The 23292-nt window shown below is 41.5% G+C and overlaps 1 protein-coding gene across 2 annotated transcripts in view; it reads left to right on the forward strand.

Annotated features, from left to right (window-relative positions):
* The window catches only part of THADA (THADA armadillo repeat containing), a 930763-nt gene that overhangs the window by 135660 nt on the left and 771811 nt on the right, over window positions 1-23292 (forward strand). For both annotated transcript variants that reach the window (XM_077485673.1, XM_077485674.1), the window contains exon 21: window positions 5815-5972. In XM_077485673.1, the coding sequence (XP_077341799.1) occupies window positions 5815-5972 (158 nt within the window). The remainder of the gene's footprint in view (window positions 1-5814; window positions 5973-23292) is intronic.

The raw sequence follows: 23292 nt of genomic DNA on the forward strand, positions 1-23292 counted from the left end.
TACTCAACCAGTCAATAAAAAAATCTCCATTTTCCTGTAAGAAAAGTTCACCAGAATAGTAGCTGTGAGCCAAACTGTTTTAACCTCATCTGTAATGATGGTGATCACTATTAATAGAGGCTCAGTCTATGGATTGCAGCATCTGTTTCCATTAGAGATGCAATCTCTTATTTCTTCAAGATGTGTCCGTGAATAGTCCTGAATATTTATTGATTCTGTCACAATGTAGTAGGTCAGAGATGTGTATAAAAAACAGCTGAACCAGCAAAGTTGGTACTAATTTATTTTACTATTGCCTAACATTTACACTACTGTTATCCACGTACTGAAATACGTATGTATGTATTGGACTCTCAGCGCTTCTATAAGGCAGCTCTTTGCACACCATGTCTGATACACTTAAAGTGATTGTAAAGCTTGCATTTTTTTTTTTTTAAATCAAAATCACAAAACTGTTATACTTGCATGCTCTGTGCATGGGTTTGCACAGAGCAGCCCTGATTCTCCTATTCTCGGGTCCCCTGCTGGCGCCTCTGCCCCCCCCCCCCACCAAGTGCCCCCCATAGCAAGCCATCATCGAGCCCCCTTATACCCCCAAAGTAACTGGTATTTTTATCACTTCCAGCAGCTGAACAGAGCTCAGAGATAAGGTTAGATATGCTCCTGGGGAGCCATACTTTTAAACAAACATGGACAGTATAATTTTAAAGCCTCATTTTAGGTTGGGCACCCCATTCCCAATACAGGCGGTCCCCGGGTTACAAACAAGATAGGGACTTTAGGTTTGTTCATAAGTTGAATCTGTTTGTAAGTCGGAACAGGTACATTTTTTAAGTGTAGCTCCAGCCAAATAAAACTATTTTTAAGCTTTTTGAATAGCATAGGGAAGGGTTAACGCCCCTGCAATGTTTGTTTTGGTGTCTGTGCCCCTGTTTAGAAGATTTCACCGCACTTTCTATTCCAATGACAATTGGATTTTGAAAAGTTTGGGTTTTCGTGGAAACAAGCCTTGGTGATAAAGCATCAGTGAAGGTACCTTTTTCCCATAATAACTCTTATAGGAGTGAATTTCCCTTCCTAGGGGGAGATTTACTCTCACTCCCTGTTGTCTCCCTCCATTTGTAAGTAGGATTCGTTTGTAAGTCGGATGTTTGTAACTAGAGGACCGCCTGTTTTCTGCCCCCCCTCACCACATTTGTGAATTTTTTTTTTTTTTATATAGCAACTCTTTTTACCATTGGCTTCTGTTGGGCCACCAGATGTGAGCAGTCCACTTTTTTTTTTTTTTTACTGCTGCAGCAGTGGGCAGCCCTAAGGCCCCATTCACACCCGAACGTTTTGTAGCTTGAAGCCTGAAGCTACAAAATGCTGGATGGGAAAAAAAAATCTGTTATTCGCTATGGAGATGGTTCACATCTCCACTCCAAAATGCCTGAAGCTCAAACAAGTTCTGGAACATTTTTTTAGGCAGATTGCAGGCGTTTTTCTGCTTTTTGACCTGTACAAAATTGTGGCAAAATCGCGTGACTGCAAAGAATGCCACACATGTCGTGATGTGAGCGCTATTTTCTACAGCATTCGCCTGTGAGCCAAGGTCAGCATGATAGAGCAGTGTCTTTAGAGAGCAGTACCAGTGGTTAGTATTGTGTTAGTAAAAACTGCAATCAATAAACGATTGATGCAGGCAGTATTTGACATTTTTAATCAAAGTGGAATTTGGGCTTTAAGCCCCCTTCACATTTCACCATTTTTCAGCTCAACGCTGAGAAACGCTCATCAAGGAGAATCCCATTCATTTCAATGGCCTCTGTTCACATTTGAGTGTTTTGTCACCTGTAGCAAAACTGAAGTATGGAAAAATATTGTGCTCCCGAAAACAGACGATTGCCAGCACTACAATTAGATGAATTGTGCAAAAATAAAAATAAATAAAAGATGATAAAGTGCAGCGCTGAATATGTACAAATGAATGCACAGTGCAAACATGTAATAAGGTCAATGAACGGCGCCTGTGATATATGAAATGTTACAAAATATACAAATGTGCAAACAATATAAAGTGACAGTGCAAAAAAAAAAAAATGTTCAGGCCAATGGCTGGCATCTAATAACTCTCAACATATATAAACAATATAAATCACAATGTCCATCAAAAAGGTTCAAAAAATGTAAATGAGTCCACAAGAAGTAAGAAGAGTGACTTGAGGTAAGAGAAAGTTCATAGACACTGATGAATTGATGTTCTGACTTTATGAAGATAAACCACCATGGAAGAGGTTTGCAATACCTCTTGGAGAGGACAACCACCAAGGACAGGATTTACCATCCAATATGTAGCCACCACCACATAGCATAATTGGGTACGCTTACCAAATACTGTGGATCCCCATTACAAGAGCTAGGCAAGAACCACCAGAGCCTGGGAGGAAGTGGGACGAAACGTGCTACCCTAGTGGAACAGCTACACTGCTCCCCAGATCAAGGAGAAAGTTACAGAACTTCTGTGTACAGCAGCCATGAGCTTGATTCTGGTTTTCCTGCTGTATGTGTCCAGGACACATCTACACAGGTTTCTATTGGCCACAGCAAAAACACCTAAATGAAAAAACCTGCTAAAAAAAAACGCTCAAAATCGCCTGAAAAAAACTGCTTGAAAAACCCTGGAAAACGCTCAGCTCAGTGTGAATGTAGCATTAGGGTTTGTGTGTGTGTCTGTGATGAGACATATTATAATGTATTATATGTACAATATAGACCTGTTATGGTTTTGCAACCTCTACTAAGCTCATGATAGGAAGAGGCCCAACTATGACTCCCACTTCCCTAAGGCCACTTTCATACTGGGGTGGTGCGGACGTCGGCGGTAAAGCGCTACTATTTTTAGCGGCGCTTTACCGTCATTTTAGCGGCGGTCTGCGGCCACTAGCGGGGCGGTTTTAACCCGCTGCAGCGGCGCTTTGCCGGCGGTATAGCCGCGCTGCCCCATTGATTTCAATGGGTGGGAGCGGTGAATACACTGCTCCAAAGATGCAGCTAGCAGGACTTTTTTCACCGTCCTGCTAGCGCACTGCTCCAGTCTAAAAGCCCTCCGGCTTTCACACTGAAGTGAAAGGGGCCGGTTTTTTCAGGGGCTATTTTTAGCGCTGTAGCGCCTGAAAACCACCCCAGTGTGAAAGGTGCTTTAATCTGCCAGCTGTCTACAGAGTAACCTGTCTGTTATTTTCAGCATGACTTATGTCTAGTACACACCTTGAGAAAATCAGACGAAAAATACCGCTTTCGGAACGATCATCCAATAATCAGATCATTAGTACACCGCTTTCGAGAGCCGATCACGATAGTTTATGCAAAAATATCTGAAGGGACCAACTTGGTATTTGCACAGCAAAATTTTTTCGAACCAAATTTTTGGAGAAAAAATACTCGAATGAATAATAAAAAAAAACGAAACGCAATATATAAGCTAATTTTATTTAAACATTTGTACAGGTTACCTTTAGCGCTAAAGTGATTGCTCTCGCTCAAACCTTTGCGGCGATACCTCACATGTGGTGCAAACAATGGGGAATAGGGACTATGCTATGCATCCATGGAAACGGACCGATTTACCATAAAACATGTAGCCAGTTAAAGTAGTGCAGTGCTAAATTTAATTTTCTGGAGCCAAGAGTGGTTACGCTTTCCATACATATACAATGGATCTAAAAAGTCTACACACTCCCTTAAAATGTCAGGTTTCTGTGATTTAAAAAAATGAGACAAAGATCAATCCTTTCAGAACCTTTTCCACCTTTAATGTGAACTATAAACTGTACAACTCAGTTGACCAACAAACTGAAATCTTTTACATGGAGGGAAGTAAAAATAAAAATATAAAATAATATGGCTGCATAAGTGTACACACCCTTAAACTAATACTTTGTTGAAGCACCTTTTTGATTTTATTACAGCACTCAGTCTTTTGGGGTATGAATCTATCAGCATGGCACATCTTGGCTTGGCGATATTTGCCCACTCTTCTTTGCAAAAAACCTCCAAATTTGTCAGATTACGAAGGGCATCTCCTGTGCACAGCCCTCTTCAGATCACCCCACAGATTTTCTATCTGATTCTGGTCTGGGCTCTGGCTGGGCCATTCCAAAACGTTTAATTCTTTTGGTGAAGCTATTGCTTTGTTGATTTGGATGTATGCTTTGGGTCGTAGTTCCTCTTCATGTTCAGCTTTCTAGTGGAAGCCTGAAGGTTTTGTGCCAATATTGACTGGTATATGGAACTGTTCATAATTCCCACTTCCTTGACCTATACCCCCTGTTCCAGCTGAAGAAAAACAGACCCAAAGCATAAAGCTGCCACTGCCATGCTTCACGGTGGGTATGGTGTTCTTTTAGTGATGTGCAGTATTGTTTTTGCGCCAATGATATCTTTTGGAATTATGGCCAAAAAGTTCAACCTTGGCTTCATCAGGCCATAACACATTTTCCCACATGCTTTTGGAAGACTTCAGATGTGTTTTTGCTAAATTTAGCAGGGCTTGCTTGAAAGTTTTCTTCACAAGAAAAGGCTTCCTTCTTGTCATGCTACCCCATAGCCCAGACATATGAAGAATACTGGAGATTGTCACGTGTACCACACAGCCAGTACTTGCCAGATATTCCTGCAGCTCCTTTAATGTTGCTGTAGGCCTCTTGGCAGCCTCCTTGACCAGTTTTCTTCTCATTGTTTCATCAATTTGGAGGGACATCCAGTTCTTTGTAATGTCACTGATGTGCTCTACAGCATTTTCTCCACTTGGTGATGACTTTCTTCATCGTGTTCCATGGTATATCTAATGCCTTGCAAATTCTTTTGTACCCTTCTCTTGACTGATACCTTTTAACAATGAGATTCCTCTGTTGCTTTGGAAGCTCTCTGCAGAACATGACTTTTGCTGTAGGATGCGACTAAGAAAATGTCAGGAAAGACCTACTAGAACAGCTGAACTTTATTTCAGAGGCACTTTAAGTGATGGCAGGTGTGTACTGACTCCTATTTAACATGAGTTTGAATATGACTGCCTAATTCTGAAAGCAGCTACATACCCATTTATAAGAGGATGTGCACACTTATGCAACCACATTGTTTTATTTTTTTATTTCAACCCCCCCCCCACCCCCAAAAAGAAAAGATTCAGTTTGTTTTTCAATTGAGTTGTACAGTTTATGGGTCATATTGAAGGTGGAAAAGGTTGTTGTGCTGTGATTTATCTTTGTCTATTTTTTTCACATCACAGAAGCCTGACATTTTTACAGGGGTGTGTAGACTAGACTTTTTATATCCACTGTAGATTGATTTTGTTTAGCCTGGGGGCTGATCGAAAAAAAAATATTAACAGATGGATGAATCTCCTGCTGTGGCTATTGTATTTTAACTGCTGTCAGTCAAAATTCCTAAGTAGCGGCTGCATTAGATTGGATGCAGCCACTGTTCAGCTGACAGTTTTCCGCCTGGCTCCTTTGCTTTTTTTTAATCTTAGAATGTCGGGTGGGAGGGAGGTGACAAAGCCATCCACTGATCAAATTTTCGTTGGTTCATCAGCAATGGTTTCATGACCAGCTTTAGAAATAAAATCATTTAAGTCCAAGATAGCTATGCAATTTGGATTTTCAGACATGGGTCAGCTGGGTGGACTTATACTTTATTTCCATCACTACAGATTCCTTTAACATTTTGCACCAGGGCACAGCAGCTTTGAGTTCTGTTTATGATTTTACACATCATATATTACCTTTGCCTGTGTGGACCATAACTTTTAATTTTTTCTGGTTGTCTTTAAAGGAAATGAAGGAACCTCCTGCAATGTCACCGCACAGATGGTCCTCGTATGCTGCTGGCGCAGTATGAAGGAAGTCTCCTTATTGCTGGGCTTCCTGTGTCAGAATCTTCCACTGCAGACCCAGCTGGACAGTCCTCAGGGCCTTATTAGTGTGGAACAGGTAAAACATTCTAGTATATTGCAGATCTCTTTTCAAGTCCAGGATCTTGTGTAAATAACCTGTGTTTTGTAATTCCTCTCTTTTTAAACCAGTGGCTTGTCCAATTCTTTAAAGGCAATGTCAAGCTGGTGTTCCTTGGGCTCGGTGCACCCACCTTACTAATTTCATGCAGTCTTTTGATTTTCAGCACTGCAAGCCCAGCACAGTAGTTGTAAATTGCATATGTGCAGCACTAAATTATCCATGCAGTGATCACGTATAAAAGTGGTAAAAAAAAATATTCTAATCAAAACTGAAATGGGTGAAAAACAATATATAAAGCAATCCAAAAACAGCCATTAAAGAAGTGTCCATAACCAATACAATCCACACAAGGGTGCTTGGAGTAAAAATCACCAGATGCCGATGACCACCAACCTGACAACCCCACCACCGTGGGTAATGTAAATACACTTACCGGAAGGTGTGGTCCTAACTACCTTGCGGGAATGAGTCACGCGAGCAGGGATAATTACACATCAGATTTGCAAGCTCAATCGCTCAAAAGTCTAGTGTAGATGGATCCCACACACCCCCTGGGTTCTGGTAGGTATGGACCTCTGCTTAGGTGGACCGTGGTTCACCATTCAGACATTTAGTATGGGTCCACATGATTAGCAAGCGTGACAAAGGTTCTGAAAGAAGGTGTTCAGAACACCAGAGATGACCCACATTATAGGTTTGCTTTTCTCACCCTGATCCTGCTTTGATCACTGCAGCCAAATGCTTCTCACATTGCTTAGTAGGACATGGTGTCAGACTGGAGCTGGCGGAAGGGGGCTGTAAAAATGGCACAGTAGTTAGCAGAGGGCTTTTGGTGGTGGTGGAATTGCAAGACCCCAAATTTTTTATATTTTTATTTTTCTGTGACTCTTAACACTTCAAATTTAAAGTGATACTAAACACCACCCCGTTTAATTTACATTGTTCCTTCTATTTCTGTGTATGGATGATGGCACTTTAATTATTTTATTTAAAAAAACATCTGAGTACCTTTTTGCTCATCGATATACAGCTGTCATATGGCCCAGATATTACCCAGCCTGTCTGCAGGGAAACAAAAGCAGGAGGAGCTTGTAGTCCTTTGCTGCTGGTCACATGTTCAAAATAAAAAAAAAAGCCTTTGGAATACAGAGTAAAAATAAATAATATCAATAAACTGTTTTAAATTGTCATTCAAATATATATTTGAAATCGAATCTTAAATTTTTTTTGGCAATACCATGGTGTGGGCGGATTTCTGACAGTTACAGGCAGTATCATTCCCCTTCAGATTGTGTCGTAGAATAAGAGGGTGGTGAAGCCTCCATCAATCTACATGTAATATCCTGCCCCCTTTGTGCTTAGCTGGTTAGTGGGCATGGAGGAAGAGCAAGGGAGTGAGCTGTAGGGATGAGCTCAGGCGTGTTCGCATGCTCCACGTGCAGAGCCCGCCAGGAAGTCGGCGGGGCGCTACGCTAATCACGGGCAGCGAGACATTGCCTGGTCTCTGCAGCTGCATCGGGACAATGTCTCACTGCCTGTGATTAGCGCAGCGCTGCGCTGACTTCCTGGCGGGCTCAGCACGTGGACCATGCGAACACTCCTGAGCTCATCCCTAGTGAGCTGTCATTTACCACTGTGTATATGCATACATGTGTGACTCAATATCAACCAGTTTTTTTTTTTTTTGTAGAATACAGACGTGTGAGTATGAACAGCATGTAATACACCAGGGCTCAAAATGTCAAGTTCTGAGCTACTAGCCAGGCCTCAAGGGTTACTCGCCACCAGTTGCCCCGCCCAAACCCTACCTCATCCCGCCCCTAAACCCGCTCTCATAAATGATCTCATGAAATGACACATTAATGTTTTATGCAATTAAGTTATAAAAATATTAACAACTTTATCCATGCCCGCCAATGCAGCCTGTGTCCCACCATGTGCAGCCTGTGTCCCACCATGTGCAGCCTACCTGTGGAGGGGAAGAGAGGAGAGCCACCGGCTGGATGATCAGAGCAGGGAACATCACAGCTTTCATTTTAATAGCTGTGTGTTCCCCCGCCGTGCCCCGTCACATAAGCCCCTCCCCTTGTCCGGGGAACTTTGATACATGTCACCCATCTTAGGATTGGACGGGTGGTCTGTCTATCAAAGTCCCAGAAAAAAAGGAGGGGCTTATGTGACAGCGCACGGCGGGGGAACACACAGCTATTGAAATGAAAGCTGTGATGTTCCCTGCTCTGATCATCCAGCTGGCGGCTCTCCTCTCTTCCCTTCTGTGATCGGCGAAGCCACAGTGTCCTCCTTCCTGGATTCTGTGCATGTTAGCTACCCAGCATGCACCTGCTGATCTCGCGCATGTGCAGTGCGGTGCAATCTTGGTCAAGCCGACAAAGATTTTCCATAAACATCAGTGTTAAATGGTACTGGAGCCGCGCCATGCCAAGCTGGCCAAGAATTTCCATAGACGCCAATGTTAAATGTTACGGGAGCAGTGCCATGCCAAGCTGACCAAGATCTCCCAGAAGCCAATGCGAAACCAGAAATGTGGCTGCTAAAAGAGGAAGTGAAATTAGATATAGACTTAAATCCGGTAAGTGAACAGAAAAAAAAATTGCCAATTCATTTTAAGGATGCACATTAGTGCTGCATGGTGAGGAGTGAAAAATGTGGGTGGAACTCCACTTTAAGAGGAGCAGTGTTATCCCCTTGGGACGGGAAGTATATTAGAACTGCAGTAGACGTTCCTCTCTCACAATCTCCATTTATATAGATGGGGGATATTCTGTAATCTGCTGAAGTGCTTGAGATAACCGTGCAGAGGGCAAGGGAAGATATAAGATCACTACATTTCAGGCAGGATTAACAAGTTTTTTTATTTGTTCATACATTGAACAGATATAACAAACACATTTAATGGTATATTTACCAGACCAAAAGGAAGCAAATATAAAATGTTCATTGTTGGGAATTGCATTAACACAAGCGAATAGTGGTGCAGAGATCCCTCCCGCTGAGATATTGTATTCTGACGAGGGGGACATACCTTTGCAACCTCTTTAACAGGCTGCATACTATTCTAGTAGCGGATGTGGCTGCCTTTAAAGCGGAACTTCAGTCATTTTTTTATTTTTATTTTTATTAAATCTTCTGCCTCATTTTAACTTTGGGTAGTAAACATTTATTTTTTCTGCAAGTAAATACCATGCGATCTTCATTTATCAGCATTATATCTGTTCTTATACATGGGACAGTGTTTTTTCTAGACACGTTCACATTTTTCCCTATATCATGTGTTTTTAATATGATTATTATAAATTAAATGTATTTTTATTATAATTTTGAGACAATTTTTATTTCCTATTTTGGACTATAGTAGCAACCTTCATGCGACCGGACTTTCCGGCAGAATAGGTCAGACAGAATCATTCCGTCGGATAGCCCAATCATGTGTGGGATAGTCCGATTATTTTTCTTTAAAACTTCTAATGGACCTAGAAAAAGAACATGTTTCAAATCTGTTCAGTGGACTCAATTCCTGTTGGGAACACCATTCGTCTGTATGCTGGTCCGACGGAGCAAATACGACGCAAGGGCAGCTGTTGGCTACTGGCTATTGAACTTCCTTTTCTAGTCCCATTGTACGTCATCACATTCAAAATGAACAGACTTTCAAACGGACTTTAGTCCGTTAGTGTGTGGGCAAAGTCTGTTTGTTCAGAAGTCTGTCATAACTCCATCGAAAGTCCAATGAAGACTGTCAGACCTTTTCTGCCTGAAAGTCCGGTCGTGTGTACGCAGCATTAAGGTCCCTTTTCCCCTTTTTTTCTTTTTTCTGCTTTTGTATGATTAAGACTCAGCAGATGGTGTGTTAAACCTTTGCAGAGTGACCACCGTTTCCACAAAGACACCAAGGGCCCTTCTCGGCACCATTCTGGTAGGGAGCAGGCTTTTTAACTGTGCTTTCTTAATACCAGGACTATATATTCTATTTAACCGGTTCCCGACCAGCGCACGCTGATGTACGTCGGCAGAATGGCACGGGCAGGCATATTGGCGTACAGGTACGTCCAATCTTCAATGCCGCCCTGCCATCGCGAGCGTGCCGCCGGCAGCACGCTCGCGTGGCGGTCGGGACCCCCGTGAGTCCGGTTGCGGGTCCCGCGGACTCTATCGTGTATCGAGTATCGAGTCCGCGGGCATACCCGTGATCGTCTCACGGGACGGCTAAATGGAGAAACGCCGTTGTAAACAGCATTTCTCCATTCTGCCTAGCAACTATTGACGCTGATCTCTGCTCCATGTGATTGGAGCAGAGATCAGTGTTCACTAAATGAAAGCCCAACCCCCCACAGTTAGTAACACACCCCTAGGAACACTTAACCCCTACACTGCCACCCACTGGTTAACCCCTTCACTGCCAGTGTCATTTACACAGGAATTACTGCATTTATATAGCAGTGATTAGTGTATAACTGACAATGGTCCCAAAAATGTGTCAAAAATGTCCGATGTGTCCACCATAATGTCGCAGTCACAACAAAAATCGCTGATCGCCCCCATTACTAGTAAAAAATAAAAAATTATTAATAAAAATGCCATAAAACTATCCTTATTTTGTAAACGCTATAACTTTTGCGCAAACCAATCAATAATCGCTTATTGAGATTTTTTTTTTTACCAAAAATATGTAGAAGAATATGTATCGGCCTAAACTGAGGGAAAAAAATGTTTTTTTTATATATTTTTGGGGGATCTTTATTATAACAAAAAGTTAAAAATAATGTGTTTTTTTCAAAATTGTCGCTCTATTTTTGTTTATAGCGCATAAAATAAAAACCGTAGGGGTGATCAAATACCACCAAAAGAAAGCTCTATTTGTGGGAAAAAAAAGGACATCAATTTTATTTGGGAGCCACGTTGCACGACCGCGCAATTGTCAGTTAAAGCGACGCAGTGCCGAATCGCATAAAGTGGTCTGGTCTTTGACCAGCAAAATGGTCTGGTCTGTAAGTGGTTAAAAGGGTAGGCAGGTTCACTTTAAAGCATCAGGCAGGAAATTGTGTTCCACTTTGCGTCCATTTTGCTCAACCTCTGTGCCATTGGTGAACTGCAGTTATTGAAGATTTTCTTATATGCAGCAGATACAAAGCCTTGGAACAAGTTTTCTTTAAAAAAAATCCTTTATGAATTGCTCCTTTTTTATAATACATCGCTCAGATTCTGTGCGAAACCGTAAAAAATTCTCATCTGGCCCATTCTTTCGGTCCTTTTATTTTATATTTTGTTTCTTAATATTCAGCAGTAACTCGTAAAACTGCCAGCGAGTTAAATTTTCGAGGAATTTCTGTGTAATTCAGAAATTGCTTTTTTTTTTTTTTTTTTTTTACAATAGATGCAGCAATATTTCGCAGAGTATATGGCCAAGTGCCGTTTAATGAGAACAATATGGATATTTGAGGCTCATGTCTGTTAAAAATCTACTGAGCGTTAGTATATACTATTTAAAGAGGAAATGCTAAAAATGATGTTTAGTCCACAATGTTGTATTTAAACCAAACTATCTATAATCTAGAATTATATTTCGAAGGATATAAAGAACAACGTTCAGTAATAAATGCATGAAAAGTTATGTAGTGCTGTATGGTCTTTTAGCTTTGGATGCCTTTTTGAAAAGTCATCCAAGTCTTACTGAACATCATCATTTTTTATTCGACTTTTGCATCTTTTCCTGTGTACTGTTCCAGATTGTCTTGGTTGTATTCCATACATGGAATATCATCAGCGGTAACCAATTAATAAGAGAGTTAGTAACCAGTAAATGTCTTTGCCACACATATTTCTGGTTCCCTGGCCACAGCTTTTTGCAGCTACAATGCAGAAGTCACTGGTAAAGGGACCCGGACCAGGTCACAGGTTGCTTATTTTTGCTAAGGAAACCTTTAGTCTGGATTCCCACCGATGCAAATTTACAGCGGGTTTGATGCATTTAGGACCCTACAGATTCGCAGGCCATGTAAAAAGCATAGTATTCCATGGGTCCATATGGCTTTGGGTCACATCTATGCATTGCCAATTTGGTGTGAGAAGAAAAAAGGGTCCTGTGCGTGTTGACTGTGGGTGTGATGCAAATTATTATGGTGCAGTGCGAATTTTATCTACATAGGCTTCAATTGAACTTGCAGTAAATTCGCAGCACACAGTTCACATCTCTGCAAATTATTTACTGTCTGCCTATTGAAATTCGCGGACAAATCACAGTAAAATTGAGGTGCATTCGCACCTGTCCACCTCAAAAATCAAGGCAGATTCACACCTCTAACAGGACAAAAAAAGGATCAAATTCGCAGTATATCGCATCGCAGTAGTGTGAACCTGGGCTTACTGAAATGGAAAAAAAAAAAAAACATACAGTGCCTTAAAATATTCATAGCCCTTGAACTTTTCCACATTTTGTCATGTTACAACCAAACACGTGAATGCAATTTATTGGGATTTTATGTGATCGACCAGCACTTTGTGTTGGTCTATCATAAATTCTATGCTTACTCTAATGTGAAATAGTCATATATTCCTAATCTGATCTATCAAGCTTATTCTCCCATTTTCCCAAAAAGAAGCAAACTAAACAGCCCTGCAAATTTCATTGTTAGAGTAAAGCCGGGTACACACAATCAGATTATCGGACCAATTTTCATACGAAAATCGTACGAAAATTCTCGTACGACAATTCAACTTTAGAAGTGATGTCATATGTTGAATTGTTTTGTATGTGTTCGTTCATTTCTGAGCATGCGTAATCTTGCGATTTTTTTTCGGAAGAAAACTGTACTCATTAAATGTAAATGGGATGTTTTGTTCACATTCGACAAATTTTATAGCATGTACATCCAGTTTTTGACATCTGAAAATTCAGAATTTTCTGTTGAAAGCACCGTACTAACGATCAGAAAATCAGCAGATTCATTGGACGAAGTTTTACTTCCAATTTTCTGATCGTGTGTACGGGCCTTTAGCTCGAAAATAACACACAAGTCCATCACGTTCAACCAATAGAAAAAAATAATAATTGTTAAATAAATTGAAAACCCCCATATGCAGAATCCGATTTCCACAGTTTATCTAGAGGAAGGCACAAAAAAACTCAAACAAATAAAACCTGACCCAATTTGCTCCAACAGGGTAAAAAAAAATTCTTCCTGATCCCTGAAGGCAATCAGATTTTCCCTGGATCAACAATTTCTGGTGGTGTTACTTATGAATATTTATATCCAGCTGTATACTGTGCATTTAGGGAATGCATACAGCTTCTTTTTTTTTTTTTAATAATCAACTGAGCTATCCAGAGTTATTTTCTGAAGGAATCTGTTCTACATTTTCTCATCTTTTACTGTCAAGAAGCCTTTCTGTATGCATATGTGATAATTCATAGTCTTATCTGTTTGAAAGGTAGGGTGCCAGGCAGTAAGGAATACTGTGAATATGGCCTAGCTCTGCTCTAAGTTATAAGCAGCCATTGCATGTTGAGCACCTTTGGGTTCCCAGGGGCAATGATTAACGAGAACAAAGGTACATGCAGATAGACGTCTGAGGCCTTGTACACACGGTCGGACATTCCGACGGAAAATGTCCGATCGGACCATGTTGTCGGATAATCTGACCATGTGTGGGCTCCATCGGACTGTTTCCGTCGGAATATCCGATGGACAAAGTTTTAGAGCTGGGCTATAAAACTTTCCGACAACATGATCTGATCGGACTTTGTCCGATTGTGTGTAGAGAATTCCGATCGGACAAAGTGCCACGCATGCTCAGATCAAATTCCTAGACCAAAGCTATTGACTACTAGCCTGAACGTAGTCCCGTCGTAACAAAATTACGTCATCACGTTATGTACGCTCGGATTTTCCGACAACTTTGTCCGATCGTGTATATGCAACACAAGTTTCGGACAAAATCCGACGGATTTTGTTGTCGGAACGTCCGACCGTGTGTACAAGGGCTGACAGTTTTTTCGGAATAGTGGGATGTTATACTTATATTTTACACATAATATGTGTGTATACTTAAAAAAAAAAAAAAAAAAATTAAACTACAGTTCCCATTTAACATGTAGCACTTGAACCACTCTTAATCTGTTTCATGCTACTTCTTAAAAGCTGTTTTCAACCCATCAAAACTGGCACAAAGTGAGATCATTAGTTTCGTGCAAGCCTTCCCCGAGATGTGGGGTGGAGGGTAAGAATGGTAATTCGCCAATTTGCAATCACTGGAAAGCTGTAGTTTTTGTAACCTAACCCAGGCTCTGCTTGATTTTTCCTTTTGAGGGATTTAATTTGCAAGTATTTTACATAATTTTTGCTGCTATTATGTTTCTCTAGGTGCATATTTTCAGCATTGCATATACGTGAATCTATATGCACATATATACATATTGTTTGAAACAAGATGGCTACACGCCAATTATTCAGTCTTTTGAAGATATTATATTTTGCGGAATGAGGATATGCAGGACTGAAACGTTTCAGGTTGAAGGACAAACACACACACAAAAAAAATGGTTACTGATGACTTTCACAATTACTGTACAACGTGTACAGTTGCTGTACAACAAAATTTATATTTGATAATTATGGATGTTTGCTATGCATTTTGTTGTTTTATGCTGTCAGCCATTTTAGGTTTACAGAGGCTTACAGAGACACTGTCAACTTGACCAATCGGGGCAAAGGAATTGTCTTTGTTAAGGGCACTTTCAGAACTTCTTGCCAGCACTTTCTTGTTTTTCCTTCCTCCGTTGCATCTGACACTAAATTTCCTAGTGCCAACTGGTGTTGGTGTTCACACAGGGGCAACTTTGGATCTGACTTGAAGTCGTTCCAAGTTGCCTCAAGTCGCACAACATGATAAAATCAATGTAAATGAACGAGAGCCGTCTTAATGTACACTACTGAAGTCGCTCCGACTTCAGAAAAGGTTCCTGTACTACTTCAATCCAACTTCTAGGCAACTTGTACCCATTGATTTCAATGGAAGTTGCCTCCAAGTCGGATCCCCTGTCTTAACTGAAGCAACTTTCCAGGAAGTAAAAATAGTTTTCTAGGCAAATTCCTCCCTCCCACAGATCTGATTATTATGTGATTGGCCACTGGAAAAGTCCCCTGTCCTGGAGGCAACATCAAGTTGCCTTGCAAGTTGCCTCAAGTCGTGCTGTGATTCATACTAGCGCCTAGAGGCGATTCAGTTCGCATTGTGCGCTATATAAGTATTTCATTCATTCATTCATTCATACTCAAGTTGTGTCCAAGTTGCATCCCAAAGTCTCGCTGGAAGTCGCGTTGCCCCTGTGTGAATGGACTCTAAAGGTAGCAGTGACCTCCCTGCCCTGGTCATGCGAAAGTGCTCAATTGTATGCAGTAGGGTAAAGCAAATCATCTTCATTTCCAGTATGTTGATGGACAACCAACCCTCTTTTCCTGCGGTGACCAAGTTCTCCGGACCAAGAAATTGTCCACAATTCCACTCTAGCACATCAGGCTGGTGTATATTGTCTGGATCCTCCAGGATAAAGAGAGGTGCGTTTCTTTTCCCCCATCTAAAGAATCCGTGAGGAGATTCACCAGTTCAGAGTGTCTTGTGCATTTAATATGTGGTTTGATGGCATTGAGGAATCAAACAACCGCATCCTCCTGTTCCATGCTGCTAAGACATTCCATTGGATGGGCCTGTATTGAAACTGGGCCAAAAAGACTGCCTCAAAGAAGGTTTTCATCTGTCCCAGAACTGTCATGCAAAAGTGAATTGAGGTTTTTTGTCTTGAACAAGTCCACCTGTACCTTTAGGGCAAGGCATTGGTAAAAAAAAAAAAAAAAAAAAAAACGAAGCCTTGCCTAACGGGGAGGGGTTATGCCTAGGAGGGGTTTTTCGGTCTCTCTTACCAGTGTCCAAGCTCCTGAAGATTGCAACATAACCAGATCTTCATGAAAATGAAGATGCTTTGTGTCCCATGATGTATTCCAAGATAAGGATTTTACAGGTAAACTAAAAATAAAATTTTTATAGTCAGAGGAGCAATTTGTGGGAGAGTAATGGAAATCTGCCAAGTATCAGTTCCAGAGTCACAGATTGGTCTCAAAGATACGATACAATAACGATACAATGACTGCACGTGGACACAATGAACAATTTACTGCAACATGGAAGACGTCTTTTTTACCTCAACTTATCACCGATCTGGCAGTATTTCTTTATGAATGACACCATTCATAAGTGTCGCAAATAAGAACTACTTAACATTAGTTTTCATGAATTTAGTCCAAAGCTTCCAGCTATACATACTTCCAGAAATGTAGTGCAAAGGCCTTGTTGAATACCCCCCCCCCCCCCCCCCGGAATGGGCCTGCCCCAAAACTTCTGCTAAAAATATCCATTCTGTATAATAACATAGCGCTTTAACATACTAAATGACATCCTGGTAAGGTGTAACTTTACTTTAATGTGAACCTCTGCACAGACTATGAACAATAAAGTATTCAGAACAAGCAAGCAGTAAAAGCACTTTTAAACGAGCCTTAATTTACACCTGTAGCTAAAAGCATTGTGGAATGATTCATCTTTATATTTCTTAGCAGCTGTGGCATCACAACTCTATTCCCATCCATTTTCTATATTGTCTTGGCAGCAGTGGCGGCCGGTCCATAAGGGGTGAAGGGACACAGCATCCCCCCCCCCCCCGAAGTTTTGACCAATAGGAAAGCAGTTCATAGAACGATTTATTTTTAAATAAATGATAATATGAATACAAATTTTTTAACATCTTCTAATTTAAAAAAATGTTTCGTCATATTATAATAATAAAAAAAATCGTTCCACTCTGCGAGGCGCCAGACTGATAGCTGCCTATTAGCTCCGTCAATTTTTAACAACCAGGTGATTAGTGTCTGAGGCTCTAATTGGCTTGTTGGACATTGTCCTCAGGGCGCACTGCGCCTGAACTCTCCCACTTTTGCTTTTAGCGGATGCAGACGATGGGCATCCTTTCCCCAGCCGTCTATTGGATTGGGTGTAAAGGGACAGCGGTATGTGTCTGCTCTACATAAGTGGAGCAGACACAGACCAGCCATTCTCCTGCTCAGAGGGGATCAGCGGACAGATTCACTGCTGAGCAGGCAGACTTTAGCACAGCCCACCCAGTGTAAGGGGCCTTTAGAGATCCACTACGGCCCACACCATCCCATGCTGCCATCATCTTCTCTGATGCCATCAGGAGGCTCTATTCGGGGGGTTCTTGTTGCCAGCCCCCTGTTTACAGGCATGCGCATCATCAGGAGGCTGCTGCTACTGCAAGAACCAAAAAGAGAGCCGGCCCCATGATAACACAGCATACCCCTGGATGAGGAGGGGTGAGGTCCACTTTATTGTCCATACTTTGGCCACAGCTGCACATTAATGTTGTGCATTAATGATGCCACCAATCAAAAAAAAAATCTTGATATGTAATGTAAAGGAGGCAGCGCGTTTCTACCCCGATTGTACATCTTTTATTCAGCTGTCAGAAAAATCACCATATCCTTCTTTGAAACAAGTGATAAGCATGCTGTTCTGCTATACATCTAAAGATCTCTGCATCCTTCCACTTATCACATTCAGATCTGCAGTCCTTTGCATGGCAGAGTACTTCTTTAATCCCCTCCTCAAAACCCACCAGAGAAATGGCCGCCAGCGGCTTATGAACACAACAGATGTATTTATAAATAAACCTGAGAAGCTTTTGGCCCTCAGTATAGCTATTTTCCCCGTTGTATCTAGCTTATTTTTATTTCTAACATCTAAGACAACATTAAGCGTCGTTAATTCTTTATTTTTTTCTGTCCTAGACTTTTCTTGCTGCAGCATTTCATATTTAAAAACCAAGAGTGTTGGAACGCCATCTGGGACTGTTCAGCACACATAAGCAAAGTGTTTACAAGAAATTAGCTTACCACAAGCATTTCATTTGGAAATATCAAAGATTTATTAGTTTTCTGTTTTTAATTCTTGACCTTTCCTTCCCATCTGGTTCTAACAAAAGCAACTTTTTGTTGGTGGGAAATGGGGGGGAGGGGTGGTAAAAAAACAAAAACCTACTTAAGACACTTTGGGGGTTTTTTTTTTCTCCCTTATTTTTTTCCTTTTTAATTTCTAATTGAGAGTATTTTTTGTTGTGGTGTTGTCAGTATCTGCATTGCGAAAGCAGTAGTCATACGAATCTCATTTTGCATGCTGTTCTTGCGTGATGTTCACATGCTTAGCAGCTGTGCGTCTTGCAATGAGCTGTGTTTGCTTCTCGGGGTCGGGGTATTGGCTTTGCTCATTAGTTGTGGTTATGCTGATTTATAGCATTATTTTGAAATTGTGGTAGTGTTTGGAAGTGCGTCCGGGCCAAATCTGACTGGCCAATCAGTTTCTTGTAGCCTGTGTTTAGAACATGCCTGTTTGGAATGTGTAGCTCCTTTTTTTTTTTTTTTTTTTTTTTTTTTTTTAAAGCTTGTTGTTTGTTCAAAGTTTTGCTTTATGTATCTGACATGTCAAGAGAAATTTAATGACTATAGCTGACTGTTCTTAACCTTATCAATCTGGAGGCTTGTTGTAGGGTTAAAGGGGTTATAAAGGTTTGTGTTTATTTTTATTTATTTTTTATTTATTTTTTTACATTTAACATTTTATACTTACCTACTCTCTGCAAGGGTTTTGCACAGAGCAGCCCCAATCCTCCTCTTCTTGGGTGCCCCACCACCACTCTTGGCTCTTCCCCTTCATCTGATGCCCCCACAGAAAGCCGCTTTCCCTGGGGGCACCCATGCAGGCTCACTCCCGACTTCCACTGCTGCATCCATTGACAGAGAGAGTGGGATTTGGCTCCGCCCCCCACTCCACAGTCACTGGATGTGATTGACAGCAGCGGGATCCAATGGTTCCTGCTGCAATCAACCTATCCAATGAGAGAGAGACAGCCGCTGGAGCCACTGGGCTAATGCGCATCACTGGATCAAGCTCAGGTAAGAAAAGGGAGAAGGGGGGGGGTCTGGGGGTAGCTGCAGCAAAGAAGGTAATGCATTAACCACTTCACCCCCAAAAGGCTTTACCCCCTTCCTGACCAGAGCACTTTTTGCGATTTGGCACTGTCACTTTAACTGACAATTGCGCAATCGTGCAACATTGCACCCAAACAAATTTGACGTCCTTTTTTTCCCGCAAATAGAGCTTTCTTTTGGTGGTATTTGATCGCCTCTGCGGATTTTTATTTTTTGCGCTATAAAGAAAAGAAGAGCGACAAGTTTGAAAAAAAGGCATTATTTTGTACTTTTTGCTATAATAAATATCCCCATTTTTTTTTTTTTATAAAAGCTATTTTGGTTTGCGTCTACAAAATAGGGGATAGATTTATAGCATTTTTATTATTATTTTTTTTACTAGTAAGCAGCGATCTGCTATTTTTATCGCGACTGCGACATTATGGCGGACAAATCGGACTATTTTGACACATTTTTGGGACCACTGACATTAATACAGCGATCAATGCTATAAAAATGCATTGATTACTGTAAAAATGTAAATGGCAGGGAAGGGGTTAACACTAGGGGGCAATCAAGGGGTTAACTTTGTTCCCTGGGAGGTGATTCTAACTGAAGGGGGAGGGGACTGACTAGAGGAATAACGGATCGTGGTTCCTAGCTAATAGGAACACAGGGTCTGTCACTACTGTCAGAACAGAACAGGGAAGTGTGTGTTTACATACACTCGTCCCTGTTCTGTGTCTCCTGATCACGATCGCTTGTGGCCAGCGGTCATCACGACTGTTGGCCACGAGCATCGGCACGCGCGCCTGCTATCCGACCTGCGAGCCGACGTATAGCTAAGATGGCTCACGTAGATGAGCAAACCTTGTTACACTGAGGCGGTTGGTCAGGAAGTGGTTAAGGGGAAAAACCTTGAGACTTTACAATCACTTTCAGTTAAAGTGGAAAAACCCTGCTGCATGCCTCTAGTTTGAACACATTTAAAATGATATTAAAGACTTGTATTTTATAGCAAACATGTTATACTTACCTGCTCTATGCAGTGGTTTTGCACAGAGCAGCCCAGATCCCCCTCTTCTCCGGTCCCACGCCAGCACTCCTGGCCCCTTCCTCCTGTCAATGGGTCCCACTGCTGCCAAAAGCCAAGCAGGAGTGCGAGTCCCTGGAGAGGCAAGGCTCTCCTGTAGATGGGTCTCGGGTAAGTATTAGGGGGGCTGGGAGGGCTGCTGCACACTAACAGGAAAAATCAAAAGTGCTAATTTTAAAGGCTTATATGCAAGTTATTGTCATAAAAAGTTTTGGGGGGCCCGGGTCCTGCCCCAGGGGACATTTATCAATGCAAATTTTTTTTTTTTTTCTTAAACTGAATTTTTTTTCAGGATACTATGCCTGTAAAGTGGCACATTTTTTCTGTGTTTAGAACAGTACCGCAGCAAAATTACTTTTCTAAAGGAAAAATTGTAATTTAAAACTGATTGCGGCTGTAATGAATTGTCGGGTCTCGGCAATATAGATAAAACTCACTGAAAAAAAGAGACCCCCCCCCAAGTCCATTACCAGGCCCTTTGGGTCTGGTATGAATATTAATGGAAACCACAAACCATTTTTTTTTTTAAATTGCGTTGGAGTCCTCCTTCAGGTGTGATATGGAAATTAAGGGAAGCCCTGCGCCAATTTTTTTTTTTTTTTAATTGTGTAGGTGCCCCCCAAAATCCATACCAGACCCTTATCTGAGCATGCAACCTGGCAGGCTGCAGGAAAAGAGGGGGGGACGAGAGAGTGCCCCCCCAAACCATACCAGGCCACATGCCCTCAACATGGGGAGGGTGCTTTGGGGGAGGCCAGTACTTTATTAAAAAAAAAAAAATGTCGCAACAGGTCCATTCATCTTCTACCACGCCGCCGATGGACAGAAAAAGAAAAAAAATTCCGCAACCGTTACTCTGCCATTGGGAGGCTCCCGCCATGTCACGCTTCTTCGCTTGTCACAGTTCTTATATTAATGAGGGTGGGGCCACTCGGTGATGTAACCGGGTGACCCTGCCCCCTCTGACACCAGGGGGGCTTCCCCATGGTGTCAGAGGGGGGCAGAGCCCTCAGTTATATAAGAACTGTCACAAGCGAAGAAGCATTACACGGTGGGAGCCTCCCATGGAGGAGGAACGGTCGCAGATTTTTTTTTCTCTTTTTCGGTATGTCGGTGGCGGGATAGAAGAAGATGAATGGACCTCATGGGACATTTTTATTTATTATTTATTATAAAGGACTTGTCCTAAGCTGTGTCTTGTCTTTTTTCACATTTTGACACTTTTTTTGTGAAATGGTAGGGGGACTTGTACCATTTCACACAGGAGGGGAGGCCGGGATCTGGGGGCCCCCTTGTTAAAGGAGGCTTCCAGATTCCGATAAGCCCCCGGCCCGCAGACCCCCACAACCACCATGCAAGGGTTGTGGGGATGAGGCCCTTGTCCCCATGAATACCCCAAAGCACCCTCCCTATGTTGAGGGCATGTGGCCTGGTACGGTTCGGGAGGGGGGCGCCCCCCCTCTTTTCCTGCGGCCTGCCAGGTTGCGTGCGATCTCGGATAAGGGTCTGGTACGGATTTTGGGGGGCACCCCATGCCATTTTTTTTTCAATTTTGGCACAGGATTCCCCTTAATTTTTTTTTTAATTTTGGTTTGGGGTCCCCTTAATATTCATACCAGACCCAAAGGGCATGGTAATGGACGGGGGGGGGGGGGGGTATCCCATTCTCTTTTTTTTCAATGAGTTTTATCCATATTGCAGAGACCTGACAATTCATTACAGCCGTGATCAGTTTTAAATTAGAAATGTCATTTTCCTGTGGTACTTTTCAAAACACGGGAAAACTGCGCCACTTTACAGGCATACTATAGACACCCCCCTCCCCCGCAGCACAATATTTAAAGGAATATTTTATTTTTATTGTTTCACTTTAAGCATTAAAAAAATAATCATTGCCCCCCAAAAAAACAGCCATTTTTAAAACTTTTTTTTTTTTGCTTTTCCCCAAACACTTTTTATGTCAATAACTTGCATACGAGCCTTTAAAATGAGCACTATTGATTATTGATGTTCGTGTCCCATAGACTTTAATAGTGTTCGTGTGTTTTGCTGAATTTTTTGCCTGTTCGCATGTTCTGCTGCGAACGGAACAGGAGTGTGTTCGGCTCATCCCTACTGGTTTATAAAGGAGGAAAAGTCACATTGACTTGACTCTATAATGGTAAAAGGACTGTCTTGGCAGGATCACCAGGTATTATTTTACTGACAGCTGTAGATTTAAAGATATTGGAAATAATGATTGAGATGTTTAAACTTGTATGAGAGTTTAGTGATTTATTTATTTTTTTCTTTTACCTATCCGTTCCTTTTCAGTTGACTTTAAGGATCTACATACTTGCTGCGCTATTAAAAAAAAAAAAAAAAAAAGTAAAAGAGTAAATATAGAGTAAAATATTCTCTGATGATTTTGTAATATATTTTTATACAACACAAGTAAGAACGACGAGTAACGCCGATTTTGTTAGAAGGGGAAGTGAAACTCTTTTGTTGGAACAGAGCGGGGAACTTTGATAAGAATAATTTTGCTGCTTAAGTCCCCAAGAGAGGTAAAGCAAGCAGGTGATTTAACCCACCAGACTTCACCTGAAACCTTAAAGAGGAACTAAACTGTGGAAACTTCGCCCAGAAAAATGTAAAGGGCAAAGGACTAGTCACTAGTATTGCCTATGGTCTCCCTATTACTACACCGTGTCTCTGTATAGAAGTGGTCATCTTGGTAAAGGCAGGCCTTTGTATACTCCTGTAAGAGCAGCACAGTTGTGAAATCATCAAATCTCACGCCAAATCCTTCCCACACATTGATTGGATGTGCATGCACACCACCTCGGAATTCTCCCATGGAATTATGGGAAATGTAGAACCTGTTTTCTCTGATCCTCACCAGTGTTAATTTTGGCAGCGAATTTCTATTTAGTTTTAGTCTTAGGACTAAAATGGCATTTTAGTTTTACTCCCATTTTAGTCTTCTAAAATTGCTTTAGTTTTAGTCGGCTAAATATCCAGTAAATTTTAGTCTACTAAAATGTCCTACGTTTTAGTAGACTAAAATCTCTAGTACATTTTAGTCGACTTAAACTCATTTTAGTCGACTTAAACTCATTTTAGTCGTCTAAAATCTAATGGGTGTAATTAATTTGTAATGCATTAGTTAACA

This window comes from Lithobates pipiens, unplaced genomic scaffold (genome assembly GCF_037356315.1).
Source record: "Lithobates pipiens isolate NorthernLeopardFrog02 unplaced genomic scaffold, aLitPip1_a1.2 Scaffold_18, whole genome shotgun sequence".
Taxonomy (NCBI): Eukaryota; Metazoa; Chordata; class Amphibia; order Anura; family Ranidae; genus Lithobates; species Lithobates pipiens.